General features: G+C 44.9%; 1 protein-coding gene across 1 annotated transcript; it reads right to left on the bottom strand.

Annotated features, from left to right (window-relative positions):
- Window positions 1–22,585, bottom strand: Pou2af1 (POU class 2 homeobox associating factor 1). Its single transcript, XM_057768273.1, has 5 exons — window positions 22,495–22,585; window positions 4,399–4,529; window positions 3,842–3,884; window positions 3,490–3,755; window positions 1–1,212 (listed from the first exon to the last, which is right to left on the bottom strand). The coding sequence occupies exons 1-5, from the start codon at window positions 22,508–22,510 to the stop codon at window positions 898–900; spliced, it is 771 nt and encodes a 256-aa protein (XP_057624256.1). The 5' UTR covers window positions 22,511–22,585; the 3' UTR covers window positions 1–897.
- Window positions 22,586–22,807: the final 222 nt, after the last annotated feature.

Raw genomic sequence — 22,807 nt, 5'->3', positions numbered from 1 at the left:
TGGAAGGACTAAACAGGACCTCTCCTCATTGTTGGGTGTCAGGGTCTTTTCCTGTTTCTCTGGCAACGCCTTGACAAAGGTAGTTTAAGGGCTGGTGTCCTGTTAGGGGGCCTGCAGAAGGGCAGAAACAGGCCCATCATTATCCAGCTGACCACGCCCAGCTCTGCTCACAATTACTGTGGAGAAGATCAGCTGAACCACATTAAAGTGATTTTTTTTTCAATGTTGGTTGCAGGTAGTTGGATCACTTCTCAGCCTCCCCTTGCTCTTGCCCTTCTAACCACAGGCACACCACATGTATGTGTGCCACTCCTCCTCAGCCCTGTCTCTCATTGCTCACTGACTGTCCCTAGCCACCCTGATAGTCCTGTCCCACCCCCTCCAACCAGCCCAGAGACATCTGCTTAGATCAGCCAAGGCTGAGAAGAGCAATACAAAACTGTGGCATGGGAGAGTGTCTTGTCCATACCTGACTCAACAGGGAGGTGCTGGTGGCTTCAGTCTCCCTGTGGGATCCCATGCATTTCAGAATGGCAGACAGGTAGATCTATAATGCTATAGCTACCAGAAAACAGGAGGCACTTTTCTAATGACGTGACATCAAGGGGAAACTCTGAGCTGCGGACTTGGTGACATTCAGTATAAGATTCTGCTCAGAAAACCACTATAATTTACCCCTCCAGGAAAGAAAACTGGAAGAAGAAATAAGGAGGGAGGTGAACTGGGGAGGGGGCAAGGGAAACAAGAAGGGAAGAGAGGAGAAAAGAAGGAACACAACTCAGCTTTAGGCAGAAGGGATACCTAGGGAAGAGCCACTTCAAACAGGCGGCTAGGCTCCTTCTGAACTCATCTGAAATCTCAGTTTCCAGGGAGAGGGCTGTGAGCCGCAGGGCAGCCCTAAAAGCCCTCCACAGAGAGGGTGTGGTTGAGCTCATAGGTGTTGCTTTGCTCTTCTTCCAGAAGTAGCTTGTCAATGGTCAGGGAGCTGATGGCCCTTCTAGGGTCATCCATGTCCTGAAGGACTGGCTCTGAGATAGAGATGGGAAGCTGGACAAACTGGGGCCCGGGCAGGGATGGGGCTGGAGGTTGGTACTGCAGACTGGAGGCAGGCAGTGTGGAAAGGGGCTGAGGCCACGGGAAATAGGTGAGGGGTGCCTGGTGCTCCGGACCCTCCAGCTGGGGCCCCACGGCAGGTGTAGCAGTGCTTCTTGGCTGTGATGGGAAAACACAGAAGGACCAGGGGTTAGCAACTCTGGGATGCATACCTACATTCTTGCCCCAGCGTGACCTCCTATTGTACCCTGCCTTCCCGGTGCTGATGTTTCACTGACTGGGGCTTTGTTTTCTCCCGCTCAGTCTCCTAGAAGGGAGAACCTGACCAGTTTCAACCTTGTCCATCCCTCTTCTAACTGTATGCTCAAGCAACTTCCCAATTTGGAAGCTTCACTTTTCTATGAAAGGAGATACAAAAAATAATGAGGTATTGCCACTCAATAAATTAGAGATTTTATAGGTTTCATCCACAGCTGAGAAAAGAAGATGGATAAGAAAATTCTCTGCATGGACAGATGCAAGACAGATGACCTAAACCTCCCCTTTCTATCCTCACTCTCCCCCTGCCCCGCCCCCCCCATCATCTCCCCAGCTGCCACTGCATCTTAAGAGCAAACTGCAAAAACCGTTTGGGGGAGACTTTCCCTCAGCTTCCTGAGGGTTTGTCACAACATGGATCCTGATCCCAGAGGTCTGGAGTAGTGCCTGGGGTCCTCCCAGCTCAGTCAGACCTCAGAGGATGCTAACGTGGCTGGTGTAGGGACTGCGGTTTGAGTAGCAAAGCTTCAGGAAGTTTCATTATTGAACAATGACCCGTAACCCCCAGCACGTGAGCTGGCGTGTATATCTAGTGCATGCAGAGTTTCTTCTCTCTCAATGTGAGCATACGCTCCCTAACTCAGCTTCTTGAAGCCAAGTAGGACCTGGGAGACCCTTACTACTTCCATTATTTCAAATATCCAAATGAAAATCTTTCCCTTTCGACTCGACCTATAAAGGTCAACTGTAACTGCTGGTTCCTTGCCAGGGGATAGAACTGTGGCTCTTATCTCTGCTGACCAGGGATACTGAGTGGTAACTCAAGCCAGCTTTGATGAGCTAATTTACAAAATGACCAAACAATGATTTCTTAATAAATGCAGCTTGTTTGATACACAGAACCTCTCGAAGCGGAAGACAGAGATGATGGAAGAGGATAACTAATGAAAAGAATCCTCAGGACTGAGATGGCTTGGAATCACCTTCCTACCTCAGGCCCGTTGCTATGGAAACGAACTGCCTGGGGAAGGTGTTGAATTAACTCTTTCCTATTCACTCTCACCAAGCTCCACCCCCAGATCGGTTCGTGGGATAGCCAGGTGGGCGTGGCCTGAAAGGACTCCCACAAACCTTGCCAGGAAATCACTCTGAAACAGAGATCAGGGACCCTGGAATGACACTGGACCCTGGAGGCAAACAGAGGGGTCATGGGGAGCTAAGGCAAGCTCTACCACCAAGGGTGGGCTCTGAGACCATCCAGCTCTCCTACCCACAGTACCAGAGCAGAGCTGGTCGCCAGTAGGTCAACTAGCTCGCTGGCTTCCTAGACCTTTTCTCCTCACAAGCACTTAAGGGATTCCCATTCTTTTGGACACATGGGGACCAAGTATATAAAAGTATAACTACCTTCCTCCACTCTCCAAGGATGGGGAAGGCGTCCTATCCTAGCAGGCACTAGAAGGCAGTCGTTTGTTGACAGGGCTGGCAGACTATGGCCACGAGACTAATAACTAACATTATGTAGTGCTGTCTGTATGCTAAGCATGGTCCCAATACTCAACATCTTACTAGTAACTCCCTTTTTTTCCCATCTTAGAGATGTGGGCAGTGCATTCAGAGAGGTCAAAGTTCTACACGCAGAGGTACTAAGTAAAAGGCGAAGGGTGTTGAACACAGGTAACGGGACATTATGGCAGGAAACAAACAAACAAAAACCTACTGGAGGGTTTGACCCAAAAGTAGTTTTCTTGATGAATAGTATCAACTTGGGCTCAGCCTAGAAGCCTTATAATAGTTTCCATTACTAAGTGTACAGCCACTCCCTAGGTTCTCTGGACTGACAGGAACCCAGACCCTTCCTACACAGATCTCACCTACTGTACCACATGCTAAAATCTTCACTCATCGAGACCCACCACTTTCAGAGTAGCTGGGGAGGTTTGGACTGGAAGCAAGAAATGTCCTAACCCATAAGAGTAAAAGACGTGACAATACAAGCATACAATGTCTTTGTGGGGGATAGATAGTTCCAGTCAATAGCAATAGGAGCAAGTCACCCTGGGAAATGGCAATGAACTTTGTTCCCTATCACAGGAATTGATAGGCAAGAAAATCAAGAGTTTTCTCAAGGGGTGCTATTAGCATGGATAGACAGGGTTCTACGTTTGTGTGACATACCGTGACATTAGTAATGAGTGGCGGAGAAGCGTAGGTCAGCACCGAGGAGGGTCCCACCACTGTGTAACTGGGGCAGACGGGCTGCACATACATGTCAGCTGAGTAAGGGCAGCTGACAGCTTCGTGGGACACATACTCCGTGTAGGGTGTCCATGGAGTCAAGGGCTGCAGGGTGGCTGGGGCAGGTTGGGAGAGCCAGCCAGCACACAATGTCCCCTCCTCTGTCACTGTGGAAGCAGAAACCTCCATGTCAAGGCAGGAAGGACCTGTCAGGAAGAAAGAAATGATAGAACTGCAGGCTCCACTGGAGAGGGTCCCCATAGACACCAAGGCTTCAGAGAAGAGCTCTTACCCACTGTGCTGTAGGTTGCCAGGGGCTGGTGGGGTAGCACCACCTGGAAAGGGATAGAAAGACCAGAATGGATATTGATTTATCTCTAAAAAGCCCTCTGCAGGGACTCCCAGGGGGCCAGGGTAGGAGACTCATAGGGGGAAGTCTCCCACCCCACACCCCAACTATCACCATCTGAATTTTTTGAGGGATTTATGTTTCAATATAGCAAGAAGGCTATGCAATTAGAGAAATTTCCTGAATCCCCATCTTGTACCATGGTGTGTACCATTGGCTCCCTCAAACCTCATCAACAGATATTTCCCCCAAAATAGATAAAAGCAAGAAGGACCGCTATTCCCCTCACCACCCTGAGGAACAACCAGTTTAGCTTGTCCAGGGTCTACCTTCTCCATGTAATCCGCTGTGTTCATGCCCCACGGATGTTGCATGAATCAGGGAAGAACACTCTCGTCTTATCTCTCTGGCCACTCTGACAAGTCCAACATCATACACACACACACACACACACACACACACACACCTGCAGACGCACTGTCCCCACAACAGCCCCTCACCGCAGTAGGTGGGGCAGCTGCCCCACTGCTGGCATGGCCACGCTTTCTCCTCAGTAGCTCCTTCACTGGCTCCTTGACTCGAACACCCTGGTATGGCCGTGGTGGGGCAGGAGCTTGCTCTGGAGCTGTAGCTGTAAAAAGGAAGATCACTGGAACCCCTGGCCCCTCTCAGATGCTCCCAACCACAAGTGCCCATTTCCTTTAGTGCCCAACTCTCTAAGTTGTGCTTAGCACGGTAAATCTCTGTAAAACTTGCTAGAATATTTCTTCCAAGACTCTTTCTGCCCCCAAACTTTTTGGAGCTCTGTTATATTCCAATAATTAAGCCCTGTCCCTTTTGTCTAAAAGTGACAGGGCTTCCCACAGAACCCCATTTTTCTGACCCTTTTGCATGATACATGAACTGGCTCCCACAAGAAGGCCTGGTTACACTCCTCAGCATCCCCAGGGAGGCTTCACCTCCCCATCTTCATTGCTGTTTCTGATAACCAGAATTCGGATTCTGGGGCTACTTCTCCTACCTCTGCAGACCACGAAGTTCCTGCACCCACCTCTCCAACACATCTGGAGCTGACTGGCACTCGCATAGGTGGCAGTAAATAGTGACAACCAGACCAAGAACTCTTGAGTCAGGTATAGCTGGACTCATATCCCATCTCAGTCACAATCTAGCAGTGTGGTCCTATGAAGTAATTCAATTTCTCTGAGCCTCTTAACCTGTAGTATCTTATCAGATGAATGGTGGTCAGAGTAACTTGGTGTGGTACATAAAAAATAAGGTTTATGTATCATATAAAATCAGTTACAGAACAGTCATTTAGCAAACAGGATTTCTCTTGTTTTCCTTCTTTTTGGGTTGTTGGTGCTGTGGGTACAAGCCAGAGCCTTGGACATGCTAGGCAAGTGTTCTACCACTGAGCTATACCATCTTCCTCCCAAATTCAATAAATTTACAGCCTGCTAGGTAATGATTAGTTATTCTTGTCTGTATGAGTTTAAAATGCTTCCAACATGATTAGAAACTTCTCAAGATATTGTGCCTCATCGTTTCTGCCTCCCCGAGTGGCAGACATGACTAAGCTCTCTATAATCTTAGTCCTGGATGTTTGCTCTTAGTCCTGGATGTTTGCTAAATCATCTGAGCGATGCTTCAAATATCCTTCTTTTTATTATCCTCTTACCTCTCATAGACATTTAGAGTTAATGGACTGAAAAAAGTGTGTGTGTGCCAGGTCCTTGGTGATTCTCAGAGCATGAGACAATGCTGATTCATGTGTCCTAGAAGGGGTGTCCACCTTGCTTCTAGGAGAACGCTTCCTTTTCCTTTTGACAAAATATCCAAGAATCCAAAGCATCAACAAAACCCGAGTTAGGGCATAGGGTTTTCCCTTGCCTGGGAGATCAGAGACAACCTATGCATGTAGATGGAAAGGCCCATGGAAGGCAGGCCAAGATCTAGGTCATCCAAGATCAAGAAGCAATGGCCTCTGGGACTCACACAAGGAGCCCATTATCCTCCAAAGATAAGGGCCCAGGGACCCAGGCTTTGTATCAAAGGCCCGGAAGCCTGGGTATCTGTTCAACCCGGATCCACTGGGCTGCCTTGACTGAACTTTGTTCAGTAAACACCCAGCTGATACTGATAACAACTCTGCCCAAGACTTCCCACAAGGCTCTTAGGCACTCAGCACCAGCATGATCTGGTCTTGAAGACCAGAAGGCAAAGAAGTCATACATAGTCAGCCAGTGGAGTCGAACCAAGAGCTTCAGAGGCAGACAATGAGAGAACCCCGCTCCTCAGACTAGGCGTCAGACCTATCTATGGTATGGTTTCCTACCTGATCATGGTGCAGAATCAACTAGAAAATGGTGTGTGTGTGTGTGTAGCAGAGAAAGTAAGCAATGAAACACCTACCAATGAGATGAGAGGTTTGGGCTGAGGTAAGAGTGCGTACCATGAAGAGCCAGCATAGCATTTGTGGCCCGAGACCACCGCCATCTTTGTTCAAAACAGCAATGACAACAGACTTAAGAGCCCAAAATAGCTGCATTCAAATATGGGCTGTCACTTATTAGTAGAGAATTCCCAGATTTATGTAATGACTCTAGGCCTCCGTTTCCTTATCTGTAAGATGGAGAGATGTTTTTAATTTTTCATTGACATGCCTTTAGCCCCAATCTTCCTTCTGACTGCATTTCTCCTGCATGAGTGCTGCTTGCACACCTCGTCTGCAGAGTCCTGCTGAGCGTTCCCCACAGACAGAAGTGTGTATGACTGCCAGGAGAGACGGGACAGGCGCCTCTGCTTCTGCTTCATTCTGTTGCCTCCTCAGAATCATTCTTCTCCACATCAGCTTTCCTCGCAGACATGACAGCCAATCTCTGCGTGCCTCCTCTCAGGTTCCCTTCCGTTCCTCAGGCATAGAGCCTGGCCTGAGCTGCTGTGCTCCCAGAGCAAATACTTAGACCTTCTCCCACCTGCGACCTAAACCTCATTATTTATTCTAGGAGCACTACACATAACACCTCAGCCCAAATCAGAGACAGGAATGTGTTCCAGGTACCTCTGATTTGCATGTACAGTTCTGGGAAAGGGCTTAGAGGCCTCCAGGTCCCATTCCTTCTCTAGTTCTACTTCATCTTTGAAACTGGATACACCGTGCGCTTGACTAGAAAAGGACTGGCCGTACACTTCCAGATCTTGCGAAGTCAGGATTTCCTGGCCCCTGTTGCTTTAAAATCTAAGAAATCTTTGGGGAGATGCTGCGAAGACAGTGTACTGGCCTCTAATGTCTCATCATCTCTGGGACACACAGAATTAACAGATGTGTTCTGGTAGAATGTAAAAGTCCTGGTCTAGTGCAGCTGGGGTGCTCCCACAGCCCTGGGTCTGCAGCCAGCGGATAAGGAATCTGGTAACTGAGGCCATCTGAGCAGGCAAGAGTGGGGTTGTTTCTGAGGTGTCTCTCCTGAGCTCCCTGGGACATCAGAAGCCAAAACATCAAGACGGTCCCCTAGGAAGCTCAATAGGCAAGGATACTTGTAAATTGACAAGCTGTAGTTGGGGCCTTTCACACTAATCTATGGAAAGTAATCATCGGCACAATCCCCTAGTAAACACTGTGATCTCAGCTATTGCCAGCACCAGAGCTGAGCTCACTATAGAAATTCAGAACAAGAAAAGACTTTGTCCAAAGTCACAGCTACCTTGGCTTGGGGCTGCTGAGTCCTTGAACTGATCTACCTTTCCAATGACTGTGCTGAAATAGCTCATGACTTTTTCAACAAAATATTAACATAATCTAAAATGGCAATTTTTTAAAATAGTATCTGAAGAAAATAAAGTAGAAATTGAAATAATACCATATCAGCAGAGATGAGGAAAGCCTGGACTGGCACTAACTAGAGCGTTTAACAATTTGTCAGTCACACTGCTGCTCTGAGTAGCACACTAAGGAAGCCTGAAACTTTCTCAGCATTCCTCTTGTGTTGTGAAGACCCCAGGAGCTTCTGTGGGCTTGAAAAAAATCCACCACAACGGAAAACCAGTCTAGCCGAACATGAACCTCTGGGAGTCTCTTTGCACAGGAGTTCACCACACTGCCTTTCTTTACCATTGGCCACCGGTTGCCTGTGGTATTCCAGGGAGGAAAGAAGAGTTTTAAAAGTCTAGCGGACGGGAAACCCACACATTTGGTCACAGAGAGAGCTTCCTTTTTTTTTTTTTGAAACTAGCAGAAAAAGATATGGAGGTGTGAACAGTCAGCAGGGGGCGTTGCGCTTCCCCAGCCACACACACACAGAGAGAGAGAGAGAGAGAGAGAGAGAGAGAGAGAGAGAGAGAGAGAGAGAGAGAGAGAGAACTGCATGTCACATAAAGAAGAGTCCTATGGCTGCCATTCCACCTGAAGGTGCACAGCACTGTAGTTTGAAGCCAACAAGTTACATCCCACAGTCCCCGGATGCACACTGGCATCAATGCTCACGCTCCACCAGGCGGAGAGAACACAGGTTTCTACTGAGTTGAATAAGCATGGCATTCTGGTTTTCTCAATGACAGCACAATAAAATCTCACTAAGGAAATATGCAAAATCCTCAGCACCTATTTATTTAATAACCCTATGCAAACCACAGCGCACAAACTGCTCAACTAAAGAGCTAGTCGCCAGGTCCTGGTCATCAGTAACTTGTCTTTCAGTATAGCTTTAAAAGAACTCATGTCGGATAGGTGTTTCCGGAGAGAAGATCCGTGCCTCTGCCATTGAGATTCCCCTTGGGTTGCCAGCAGACTGGACAACCATTAAGAGCTCTGCCCTAAAAACTGTGTAACATATAGGTTAAGCACGAATTTACACCGCCAGGGATCCATAGAACAGGCATCCTCACAGCTCTAGGAACTTTTCTGTCCCTGCTTGACAGGCTGTTCAGGCTTCAGTCCCAAATGAGTTAAACCTCAAGACTACAGCCACATGGGCCACTTTGAACGATAAAAGCCACCTAGATGAGAAGGTCACAGGACACACACTATCACTTAAGACACTGTCTGAATCACTCCCAACAACCACTGTGAATGTTTTCTTTCGCTGCTGGTGTTCGATGTCATCCAAAAGAAAACAGAACTCATTAAGGTGAAGGACAACTAATGCTCTCTGTGCTTGTAGCAAAACCAAAACAAATAATTCAACAATAGGACCACAAGCCCGGGGCTAATGAACTTGCCCTAGCTTCTACCGAAAACAAACTCTGAAAAATTGCTGACACTTTAACGTGAAGAGCCTTGTTTGTCTTGGTGGCCTGAGACAGCTGAGGTCTTCTGGGAAGCATGAGATCAGGTAGGCCACAGGCTCGCTCACATCCCCTACTGAAACGCTACTGCAGGTGCTCTTCTTAGCGCGAAGTTCACCACCAGAGTTTTCAAAGTTGCTGTTTTCATTTATGGACAGTGGCTGGTTTTTTTTTCTAAACAGGAAGATAGGCTTTGTTCTTTATTCAGAGGGACTTGACATACTACAGAAAGGTTTTTCCCTCCTAATTTACACAAAATTTCCTTTTAAAAAAAATGTAAGCCAACAAAACGTTCCTGTGTATATGTAAATATGGGCTTTCTAGTCACTAATGCTTGAAGCAGGAGAGTCCACGGAGGGGAACAATAAACATTCCATTTATACATTCCAGTAATCTATATAATACTCAAGACGGAAAGGAAAATGGAGGGTGTGGAAAGAGGCAAGGGCTGGGGACATGACTATATAAAAGTTATCTAGAAGATCTGAGAGAAGATATGATATGATATGATATGATATGATATGATATGATGATATGATATGATATTGCTTGTACGACTGCTAGTGCAGCCAGGGAGCAAACAATGAGAGGTCTCTATCATGAGATCCCCAAAATGGTGTTTGGGTCTGGCTAAGTCAGAGAAGAGGAAGGAATCAGTGGTTTGCTTGCCCTCCCTGAGACGATCCCCCCCCCAAGAAATCACTTTCCTTCCCCATTGGTCCTGCCGTGTTTAGTCATCAGCCACAGGTGAACCCACTGGGGAAAGGACGAGGAGTCACTAAGAAAGCCTCTCAAACTCGGAGAGGGGAAAAAGGGGCCCTGGGAAACAACAGGTGATGAGTGTTGTCTGATGCTATCTATGGTGACCGCAGTCATAGGACGCCAGACCTTGGGCCAAAGTTACCCAATAAGGACAACATGCTGTCTCAAGAAAGTCATAGAGACCACAGCACGACCACCCAGCGTGACCCCGACAGGCGTTCCTCTCATTGCATTAGATGGAAAAAGAAAACCCATTCACGCTCAGCCCATCCTGACTTACCAGCTTCTGCCTAGGGTGCTTCCTCATAGAGGCTTTGAATTACAGGTAGCCCACCCCATGACCTCAGGCAAAGCCAGCCATGGGTCTCTGGCATGGAGTCTTCTGGTTGGCGAGGTTCCTTGAATCTCTCTTCACAAACACCACCGCCCACTTGGTGCCCACTGTGCCTTCCATGCCACCTGTCCACCCTCTTTCCAAATCCACTGTGGAACAGCGGGTGCAGAAAGCTGATGCAGACATCTTTGTATGCGCACCTACTTAATGCTGAATGAATGGGTGGCGGTAGTCCGTATGTTTCCAGGTCATAATCTGAACTCCCGGAAATCCTGAAATCCTCACCTACGTTTTCATGAAGTTCTGTAGTGTGGTTCTCAGAGCCTCTGACAGAAACAATATTATGGGGGGCTGCACTACAACCTCTGAAACAAACAAGAGATATAGTTGATACTCTCCTCCCCTTCTTCGACTGATGAAGAGGGTGACGCCTTCGATATGTTCAATGGATCGGCCAATGGCTGCATTCACCAGGAGCAGTGTCCTCAAGCAAATCAAGACCTGATTCCAACATAGCCCATTTTTTTCCTCGCCACACACCCTCCTCTTGCCTCTAACTGCCCCATTTTTCTCTCTATGTATCACTGAAGTTCAGTCATTTAAAGGTCCCTGAGCCAATCCCAGCTCTTCTTCCTCTAGTTGGAATACTGGCTTGGACCATGTGACTGGTCTCTTTTGATGACCAATTCTTCCAAAAAAAAAAAATGGTGGTTTCCAGGTGATAAAGCCCTCCGCAAGAAACTTGTCAAAAGTCTGCTCACATGAGGAGTGACAAGAACTGAGAGACTCAATTCCTGGCAAGGTTTTATTTTGGGTATTTTTCTACTGAAATGACAGCAGATAGGTCCACCTGAGAAACCAGCTGCATCTGCCTGCCTTTTATAGAAACTAGGGTCATCAGAGCAGAAAGGGTTCCTATCTCAGATATACCACGTCTCTGATCCGGGGTCAAGACCAAGAGACATCTGGTACACCATTTATCTGGCAAATACTTGTTGAGCAGATCAGACTAGGTCCCGGCCCTCAGGGAACTTGCCATCTACTCAGGTGGGATATGCAGACTTTAATGAAACAATCACACAAGCAAATCTCAAATTGCAAACTGTGATGAAGCTATATCCGTTTCAGAACTGTAGAGTTCTGACTTCTGCTTCCACTTGATTCAGTAAGGCTTGAATGGGCAGCAAGCTGTCTCTGGGGACGGTATGAAGAGAAGAGAGACAAGAGGCATGACAGGCAGTTCTCTCTCCAGTGCAGAGACTGACCCGGGGTCAGTGGCTTGGGCCTCATCATGAGTATGAGTAAGAGAATGAGTCTCAGCCAAGATACTCAAAGTGATAGACCCTCAGGATGTCTCCACAACTGCTGTCTGCCCTTGCGTGATTAGCCTGGGAGAAGAACAGCCCCATCAAGATTCAGGCTCAGGTGCTAATTTCTTTTCCTTTTTCTTGTGTGTACATGTCTGTGAAGGATCCGGGGATGAGTATGTGTGTATAGGTGCACATGAAGCCCAGAGTTCAACCTACATGTCATCTACCGTAGTTGTTTTTCTTTTCTTTTTGAGGCAGGATCTCTCACTGGCCTAGAACTTATTGATCCAGCTAGACTGACTAGCCAGAGGATCCCTTCTTGCTTCAACCTTCCTAGCACTGGGATGAGAGGCACATGCCACCATGTCAGTTCTGGGGATCAAAGTCAGTACTGATACTAGCATAGCGAGAACGTTGACAACCAAACTATCTGCCCAGCCCTTGCGTGTCACTTTCTGAGACTCAAATTTGCAGTGATTGTTATTTTAAGTCAGTGTAGAGCCACCCTTGATGAAATCATTGCCCACCTTCATCTGGGGTGGACCTATTTCAATTGAAAGAGGAAGAAAAGTCCAGTGTCATGCAAAGTTCCTTTGCATTGAGATACAGTGTGGTACTGATTAGGACCTGGCAGACCTAGCGTGGAAGCTTGCTACTGTGGTTTATTACCTGTGTGACCCTCAGCAAGTAACTTAGTTGTGTAACCCTCAGTTTCTCCATCTGTAAAATGAGAACAATATTGTCTGTCTAAAAGGGCTGTGAAGATTATGTATGCACTGACATGTGTGGTGTATAATAGGGGCCAAGCAAAAAGTCACTGTCACCCACCTTACCTTGTTGCCTACTGAGACTAAATGTCTGAGTATACCCAGGACCCTGCTACCTACAAAACCTGTCTCACTTTGTCTTTATCATGCTCCTGGAAGTCATCTTCAACTATCTGGGCCTAACGTCCCCAAGGAAAGCCTTATTGAGGAGACAGAGAAGCCAAGGATAGCAACAGATTGACCAAAGACCTCACTGAAAGACAACAACCCTGATCAGGAGACGAAAGCCTGGCATCGGTTTTTGTAAAAATTACATAAGCAAAGCATATTTCTGTCTTTAAAAGCCACTAGACAATTGGGCTGTAGCCTATTTAAGACTTTTTAAAGCTGCCTCTGAGGGGAAATACCTTGGATACGTTTGAGTGCTAGTAATTAAATGGTGAGAGACAAAGTGTGATGCTATGCCCTCGTCCTGACCTCAGATGCTAGCTACTCCTTAAGGAATCCCTAAGAGTCTCTAAAAAACAGGGACATAGCCACAGCTAAGGCTGGGTTGTAGATATTCCTTCAGTGGGTCTGGATAACTAGAAACACATATCGCATCGTGTATATGTGGTTATGTATACAAGGAATACAGTTCTAGAATGTAGTCCTCAGGGGGTGTAAGGGTTGTGTCACCTGTTAGAGCAAAGGAGATTCCTGGCTCACAAATTGGACATTACTTCCACTTCACAGAGAGCAGCAGCCTCAAAGCAGCGTATGTGTGTGTGTGTAATGGCCTAACCTGAGAACTCATGACCATCAGTCCCACATTGAACCTACCCAACCTACTGCTAACCTAAATTCTAGAGGAAAGCAACTCCATCAGGAGGGATAAAGCAGATGAGAGGAATTCATCTTCATTTATTAAATAAAGATATAAATCTAGAATTATTGACTTGATCCAATATGGGTCAGGAAGAAAAATCTGTGGCTGGGCAGCTTAAAGAGGCAGGTGGATGCACAGTGGTTAGTTTCTTGCCTAATACCTAGTTTTAGTTTTCCAAGGCTAAAGCGAGTCTTATAAAAGAAATTAGTTTTTATCTGAGATTCTTAGGTAAGGACTACTCTCTTCAAGGATGCGGCAGGGGTTGTATTTAAGGATCAGGTCCAAGTGCCCAGTCTCAAGGCTCATGAGTGGTGTAGGGTTTGAAAATTGTCCTGGTGACTGCCTCATGAAGGAAAACATAACTTGTCAAGATGGGATTTTGTGACAGTTCTCGGGTTTACTAACTAACCAGAGGCCCTAATAATATGGGAGGCTCCCTTATAACGGTCACTGGAGGGGTGGTTATTATAATATCAAGTCTGAGAAACATGTCACTAGATCATGTTTTTAAGAAATTGCCTCCTTCCGTATTCTCCAGAAACCCACATGACTGAAGGCATGACCTTCGCAGCTGCAAAGCTTCATGAAAACCAACATGCTTCACAGTGACTCACTCTGTAAGCCTAGAACCTGTGACTAGCTCTCAGGTCTCTTCGTCAAAGGAGGAGGGGCTGGCTAGAGCCCTTAAGACCCCTAGGACAAGATTAAGATGCCAGCAAGTGCCTAAGAGGCAAGGAAATCAGGACATGAACAAACAAGGCAATCTCTGGGCATCCCCACCCCAGAGATGCTTCATCTTGACGTTCATGTTAGGATCCCACAAGACATTTGATTTGAAGAGAGAATATCAACAGCATTTATGGGCATTTATGAGCCTAGACATCCTTGGATTTTTTATCCTGATGCTAAAATGCCACAGTATTTCCCAGAACCTAATCAGTGAACCTAATAATCATCACATGTTCTTCATGACCTACACATGTCCCATGGCATCATCACTGATCCCATCTTCCCATTTGCTGAAGATAATTTGTTTCATTGCTTCATTTATCTAGGAGTTACATCACTAGACCGGATGCCCAGCACATGCAAGCACAGCATAGTGATAATATGGCTGACTTTTCCCCCACACTTTTCTTTCCTCTCATCCAGTACTAAAACTCATTGTTTTCAACACTTTTCCTCTTGTCCTTTCTTTCCCAGCTCCTCAACATTTGCTGCTCCTAGGATGTTTTAAGAATATTTATTATCGTCTCCCTTCTCTGTAAAAGCTTGATTCTTTCTACTGGATTAAATGGTAATAGAGTTTTCCTGGATGGTGATCGACTCCTTTCGGGCACCGGCACCTAGTCTGAGAATGATTATGGCTTATAAGTCTTTGGCTGCCCCCTTTTCCCGGCAAGTACTGCTAATGAAACCATTACTAAAAAAAAGAGGCAACACATTGCTGTTTCGGTTTTCAGTATCATTAGCGCTATTTCTTGACCATTTCAAGTGCTGTTCTCCTCATAACCTACTTATAAATACCTCAGTCCAAACTTGTGAATTAAAAAACAAACACAAGTTATAAGCCCCACACTACCTGATGAGGGTGGTAAGGAAGTCATGAACAAATGGGTCTCAAACTGATCAGCTTAGACATCGGCACTGACCCTGATCCTGAGTCCTGTTATTAATTCCAGGAATAGGCACCCTACAGCTTTGCAAGTAATATCAAACTCACAGATTATAATCTATAGTTAGCCTGCATAAACTCTGCCCTTAGTGAGGGAAAATAATAATAGTAACAGCTACTTTACTGGGTGTTTGTTTACTGCCAAGAAAGGTAGTAAACACCCACCACAGCCCATGAAGGAAGAACCACATCCTTGGTGTGTATACAGAAAGAGAAGAGACATCCCAGAACAACAACCAGTAAGACATAGATCTGAAACTCGTATCTGCTTGACCCTGAAGCTGATCTTTAAACTCCTAAAAGCAAACAAAGAGCAGCAATATTCCTTTACAGCTCTAAATAAAACCCCACTCACAATAGCTTTCTCTCCAATAAGTAAACACATTATAAAAGAATCCTGAATGTCTGAGCAGTCATCTGTGGGCTATTGTGTTTTATCTTGCTGTTGGCCTTTATCTAACATAGAAAGCCTTTGCTTTCACCAAACACATCTCCTAAGCCCTAGGAGGTAGCCCAACTTGGTGGCAGGGAGCAGGGCAGCTTAGCACATCAATATTTTGGGTCTGTTTTAGATGAATTTTATCTCATAGGTGAGTTACTAATATAATATTTAAGAGCATCTTATAATGGGACCCATGTCATGGCCTTTTTATAAGAAGCAGATGAAAGAGTACAAAGTGTGGCAAAGACTGACAGTTGTCACATCCAATGCCGCTTGTTCCTTTTATTTAGCAGCCCTTGAGCTGGAAACATGCCCATCTAAATAATTATGTTCTTCTCCCTTGTAGATGGGGTAGCCATGAGATGTCAAAAAAGGTTGCCTGTTAGGAGAAGGGACAGTAATGAATTAGATATATATGTATATACCAATGTGGTGACCCGAGTTAGTGGCAATCAGGAAATTCTGAAGACAAAAGTCATATGCTGAAGACATCAGAATAGAAAGACAAAATAAGCCAGAATCTTGTTGATAGTACAGAGACCCGACAGGGTCCTGGGAAATCTACTATGAACTTCTTTTAAGTAACAAGAAGTACAGTCCAGAATCTTACTTAAATTCCTATTATGTCACTTCTTTATGTTAGCAACCAAATGTCACCCAAACTGATCCAATAGAGAATTCATATTCTGAGGGGCACCAAGTAAGTGCTCCACACCCCAGCCCACAGCTGCCATTTAACACGATCAGAAGACCTGAGCACTTTCTGTTAATACTACCACAAAGATCAACAATATATAAGAGGCCATCAATTTCAACTACCAGCAATAGTTCACATTAAAATCATCCAGGAAGAAAGTTTACTCATTATTCCTTAACCTCTAGAAGTTCCCTTATTGGATGGAAATACGGTATATATGAATCTGTGCGAGCATGGTATAATGAAAAAATGATTAAAATGTGCTTCTATTTCCAACTCTTTTGCCTCTCACTCTCTGTCTCTCTCTCTCTGTCTCTCTGTCTCTCTGTCTCTCTCTCTCAGCTTTTTGTTCTGTTTTTTGGTTTGGTTTGGTTTGCTTTTCTTCAAGGCAGGGCTTCTCTATATAACAGTCCTGAAACTCGCTCTGTAGACCAGGCTGGCCTCGAACTCACTGAGATCCACCTGCCTCTGCCTCCCGAGTGCAGGGATAAAGGCGTGCACCACCACCGCCCGGCTTCTCCTCTCTTTTCTGTCTCAACATTTCCCAGGCCTCAAAAGCTTAAACAATATTTATTCTCATATCTTTTTCTAGTTCAAGTTGTGCTATGAATTTAGTATTACCTCCTGCTAAGCACAATAGTAAACACCTACCATAACCCATGAAGGGAAAACTGAATCTTAATATATACCCACAATTTCTGTTCCTGGGATGGGATCGAAGCATCAATATTACTGAAATCTCCCCTGCCCCTAAACATCCCAGTATATAGCTAACGTTGAAAAGAAATGCTCTGGGCACATAGAAGACTCCTTTCTACTAATTTAAGAACCTCTGTTTTTTAAAAAAAAAAAAATTTTAAATAGGGACGTAAGAAAACTCAGCAATTAGAGCCTAAGTTCAGTCTCTGGGCTAGGAAAAGACTAATTCCACAGTGGTTATATAGCTGGCTGAAAGAACCCAAGCCCTTTTATCTGTAGATTTGGAAGTATAATCTATGTATCATGAGTGCAAGAATAATGAATGCCTCTGTTCACAGGACCTCATACAACCAAGGCACAGGGACTTCAGAGAAGGTTCTTTCATCCAAGGCATTCCCACTCTTACCAAGACGTTCTTCCTAAAAACGAGGAAACTAGAGTAGTTACTAAGGATGCCATAAGGGAAGAGTTATCCAAACAATCATAATCAATTACCCAACTTTGGTTTGGGTAGCTAGCTATCAAGAGAAATTAGTGAACATCTTCATTCAACTACAAACTAAACTACTGTAGGAAAGTCGGAGGAGGGGATGGGATCCTCATATACCTACTTGGTACTGAGAAAGTCAAAAGCAAATGTTTACAGAGCTTCCTAATGAATCAAACCAGACTCAGTAGACAAGGGCAGACAACCTTGATTTTTTTCTTCTTAACTCTTCATAAAAGAACAGATTTGCATGTATGAGCTGGTACTTCTGAGCTGGTAAACATTGAAAATTAGGGATACATATTTGACATCTTTCTTCAGTAAAATAGGAAGACAAGGAAAATGTTCACCATGGAAATCATTTACTCTTTTACCAATAAAACTGTATTCTTGTTTTGTGGAACACTGTTTTCTGGGTGCTACATTCCCATCTCAGTAAGAATCCATAAGACCTGCACAAGACTGAGCTTTTTCGCATTGTACCACAGAAGCCAAGGGGAGGAAAAGCCATTAGACACCACCTGATCAGGCCCTTCACTCATTCATTTTGAGCCCCTACCCTCCAGTTGTATGTCCTTCTTTCCCAGTGAGAACTAGTCTCAGGAGGTGCTAGACCAAACTAGGAAAGAAAGGACTGAGTAAAGGGGCTCAATTTGCACAGATTTAGGGGAGTCATTACCCATGCTAGGGTAGGAAGATTTGGTGATACAGATATTTGGGAGTCAGCCATGCTTCTATAAATAAGCCGTATAAACCCATAATATCACCAACCTACTCTTGGGTAGAATTATGACTTTGGTCTGTCGTTGGTTCTCTGCCTGGGCTTATTAGAGATCTGTTCATCTCTCCCTCAGAGATGTGTGTCTTCCCCAATATACCTTCACATAAAGATCCTATGAATTGCCGGGCAGTGGTGGCGCATGCCTTTAATCCCAGCACTCGGGAGGCAGAGACAGGCGGATCTCTGTGAGTTTGAGGCCAGCCTGGTCTACAAGAGCTAGTTCCAGGACAGGAACCAAAAGCTACAGAGAAACCCTGTCTCGAAAAATAAAAAATAAATAAATAAATAAAAATAAAAAAGCCTATGAATTTACATCTTTCCTTCGGATCCCTCTTGTTAGCAGTAAGAACTCAGCACACAAGCTCGGTAAGGGAAGGTCTTTACTGAGCTCATTAAACAAAGGCTGCGTCTTAGAACAGAAAAGTTAGAGGTTGTCCACATAGTTTAAATTACTTCCTGCTCTAAATATATCTGAATTTATGCATGAGATAGTTTCAAGTTTCCAAAATTCACATGTATAGCCCTTAGTCTTAACAATATATTTAATATATTACCCTTAACAATATATTTCCAAGTTAGTGAAACTCTAAGATAAATCCTAAAAGTAGAATTCATTAATAGTGAGAGTTATGAGTCCCTAGTTTATCTATTAAACCTCTCTTATCTGATCCAGATGTCTGAGAAAGGCACATGGATATAATGATTTGGTAGTAACTAGTTCCTGTGTCTAAGGTGCCCCTTGCCTTAACTACAGTGACAACATGGCCAACGTCTCAGTACCTGACACAACCAGTCAGTATGAAGAAAAATCAGCTAGTCCTGCCTTTCACTCTCACAGATCTTTCCTTAATACAAGAAACAATGATAAAAATCTCATTTTTTAGTTTTTTTCCCCTTTCCAACAAGTGATACTCAGTTTATTACATATTGTTTCATCGCTTCTCCGGAAGATTTTTAATCAATTAGATTTTTTTGTCATTAACAAACTACTGAATGAATTGATCACATGCTTTGTCTACCATTGATGCTAACACTATACAAGACCAAGATGCCGAGTAACCTGGGGAAATGAATGCCTCAAGTACCAACCAGGCATCTAAGGGGAGAGGTGAGCAAACTCCTTCTCTAAAGAGCCAGATAGGCTCACACACTAACATTACAGCTCTACAACTCTGCTGATAAAGCAAAATCAGTCCTGCAAAATATTCCAATCAAGAAACACAGATGTGTTCCAATAAAACTTTATTATAAAGATAGACAATAAGCCCGATTTGGCACAGTGGCCATATTAGAAGACTTGTGTTGTAGACCCTTGGAGAATGCAGCTAGATTCTATCACTCAAAAATATTTGGACAGAACTCTTTGGAGGTTAAGAAAAGATATACAACAGGGATGTTGGCACAGCCTGATGGGCCAGATATAGGCTTATGGCACGTTCGAAGAAGGAAGGCATTAACTGACCGCTGTGGCTGCTTATTGGGCACATGAGGTCCGCTTTGCCTACATTCGTTTTTTTTCTACGCTCAACCTTTCAATAAAAAAATGACATCTAGATAAAATAATCTCCAGATTCTTGAAACTTTAATAAGAGTTTAAAATATGACCTTGAACTGAAAAACACATTTTTCCACTCATGTAATATTGGTCACTTCCATTTGAAAATATGTGAATCAAATTGCTTTAGAAGTTAGTGTTTCATGTTTGAGCAAGCTAGTGCCTTGCCGAATTCAGCCTCTAACCTTGTGCATGCTCAATGCAATTTTATATCATTTTCCTAGGTTTTGTCACTTTGAGCAAACTGACGGTTTTAATAGTTGCCCGACAGCTGCCATGCTAACTCATGTGAAATTTAATTGTTACAGTTAACATTTTATAATGGAGTGCTGTAATAATTACATCAACATAAGTTTAGCAAAGGAAGGGACATGTGGGTGGGGAGCAGATGAGAGCAAAGTATAATGACACATATTATGACGATGCCATGATGAAATGCATTACTCTGTATATTAACTTACTTTTTTTTAGCTTAGCAGAGGAAGAGCAAACTTTATGGAAACTGCTTGCATACAAAATAGAATGTTCTATAACCAACTGTTAACATAAAGCCCAAGCTGATGCCCCCAGTAAGTACAGGCATATTGGCCAGAGGCAGGTACAGGCTCTACTTTAATCCTCACAAAGACTTGGTGAGGCAGGTGTTCAAATCCCCACGGTAAGAGATGAGATTACTCAGTCAGAGGCCAAGAGTCAGAGCCAGCCCTGTCTAGTGCTCAAGCTGTTCCCAGCTGGTCCTACCATGCTGTCCTAGCTCCTCTACATGAGACAGGGACGGCCAGTGCAGGGTAGAAGGAAAAAGTCTGCAGATGGACCAACTTCTCCATCCAGATGACACCCAGACCTGGGACCTCCAGGCTTCCATATCCCAGTGTCAACAGGTCTGAGCTTTGTCACACTGCTCTCCCTTCTGAACTAAAGCCTGTGTTCACCGTGAGTCCACTCACAGGAATTCACGGCCAAGCAGGGAGGAGGCGGCAAGTGCACTACGATTGTTTTCTTAACTCTTTCCTAACCCTGGGTACAGTCATTTCAGCTCCCGCCTGAAGGGTGGTTTCTGAAAAAAGAAAGTGCCTTTTCAGCACTCCGGGTGTCTGATTGCAAACCCTGCCATCTCAGCCTGCGACTCTAAGTGGGCTGATGGCACTGCCTTGATTTTACTGGGTTTCCCACAAGTCTTACTCAGATGACCTTAGGTCCAGGGTAAAGGGACAGGTCTGTTGCACAAGGCCTTTCTTCATTTCCTCCAAGGTCCCCAAGGGCAGTTTACAAGAATGTTTCCTTCTCACTGTTCTAGTGCATTCTGGTCTACCTGGCTGGCCCCGTGGTATGAGCAGGAAGCAAGCCCTCCAAAAACTCTCAAAAAAAAAAATCTGTTCATTTCCCAAGAGGCACTGGAGAAGAAAAACACAGTGGGCAGCAACACTGAGAGACCATGGCAGCTTCTTCGTTGTAGGCAAGCAGCCCACACCTTAGGAGCTAATGTCAAGCCAGGGCAACTGGCATCATTCTGGTGGCACTATCCGTGTCTTAAGGACAGCTAAACACAGTGGGATTATTCTTACCCCCATTTTAAATATGCAAACTGTAAGAGGTTTTTTTGGTTTTTTTTTGGGGGGGGGGGTTTTATAAAAGTGCTCACACAAAACTTCAAGCAAGAAAGGCCCCAGAAGACATTCAGACCCATATGCCTAGGTCCTTGCAGCATTTCCAATGGTGTGACTGACACTCTGCTTCCAGAAGGACAACGTTTTACTTTGGACACCTTCCAGCACGAGTCCCATGCTACCCGAACTAGAAGAGGTGGTTAAAACTCTTGAAATCAAATTAAGGCTAATTTCTTTTTGTTTTTAAAAATTAAATCTCGCTGATATCAATGATAGGACTTTGTAAACTGAGAGATGTTGAAATTGCTCCTCTGAGTCACCTATGAATAACAAAAATCAATTCCAGAGAACTTGGGATTGAGAAATAAAACAGTGAGTTAGTGATAATGCATGTCACATTTTGATCAATGAAGTGATATTTTCAGATTTTCTTTTTAAAAATAAAGCCCTACAAAATTTCTTTTAATTTTAATCTGGATTATCATATAAATTTGATTGAGGAATGGTATACTTAAATGAAAGGCATTTTATGGAATTAATCCTCTAACAAAGAAAGATAGGAAAATTTGTTGATAATAACTTTACTTGAGGAAGTGCAGTTCGACTTTTGTGAGATTATTCAGTTGACTTTGTTTACCTCATGAAATGAATGTTGTAGATAATGTCTGTGTGGGTTCCATTATCAATAACACACAATTCTTTTCAATCCACAGAACGGAACATACAGCTCACAGTTGTTCCATTCAACTCCAGGGATAAAAATCAAGGTCAAAGATAAACCCACGGGTCCTTTGCAGTGGAACACAGAACGAGCCATGCCACATAAAAAAGGAAGAAGCCGGAGAGAAGCAGCGAAGACAGGCTTCCCACAACTGGGCTTCCATCCCATCCCAGCACATCCATAGGAGGGAACCACCTTCGGCAGAACTCGGGTCAAAACGGACCCCCAGAACTAACAAGCGGAAGAGCAGGTGTCCATGAAAGCAAAGGCCCTCACGTGAAGAACTGCTCCAAACCCATATCATCTGTGGTTTCCGTCTCATGAATCATAAACTGCCCTTTCCTCACCTCAGTGATTCATGCCCAGAACCGGAGAGGCAATGAGCTGTCCCACCTTGGGACACTAGTTCGTTCCCCCAAGTTGGAAAATGAGCATCACCTCTGACAGACTGGTTTTCCCATCCAGCTCCATCTCGCCCACCTCAGCCGTCTACGCTCCCCAGGCCCTCAACCTAAACCCTGTGCTCCCATCCCCGCCAGCAGCTCTCTAGTCCTGGAGCCTGCCTCTGCCTGCTTGGCTTTGACAGCCACAACCAAACCACTTACATTTTTGCCAGAGCATGGCCTGCGACAGGATGTTGCCTTTTCTCTTTGAAGCAGACAGTTTGGCTTCTTTAATGTGACTGGGTGTGCTTTCCTCCCGTGGAACCACCGTTTACTCTGAGGCTGTTTCTTCAGCTTTTTAAAGGCCTGCGTTCCCGCTGAGTGGGGCCACGTCATCACACGTCCTCCCACCCCAGGCAGGGCTGTGCTTTCTCTTCGGCAACGCTGCCTGTCACCCCACTGTGTGCACCCCAAAGGCCCCCGCTGGCTGAAGAGTGTTTTACACACCAAAGCCAGCCAGCTGGGACTAAATACC

The sequence above is a fragment of the Chionomys nivalis genome, chromosome 4, assembly GCF_950005125.1.
Source record: "Chionomys nivalis chromosome 4, mChiNiv1.1, whole genome shotgun sequence".
NCBI lineage: Eukaryota > Metazoa > Chordata > Mammalia > Rodentia > Cricetidae > Chionomys > Chionomys nivalis.
Note: the sequence above shows the minus strand (reverse complement) of the source record. Positions and strands in the feature narration are given on the sequence as shown.

Excerpts from the sequence above, each read along its gene's own strand:
- Pou2af1 (XM_057768273.1), bottom strand. Across the intron at positions 3,756-3,841 it reads GGCAACCTACAGCACAGTGG|GTCCTTCCTGCCTTGACATG; the intron begins GTAAGAGCTCTT and ends TCTTCCTGACAG. Across the intron at positions 1,213-3,489 it reads CACTCATTACTAATGTCACG|CCAAGAAGCACTGCTACACC; the intron begins GTATGTCACACA and ends TTCCCATCACAG.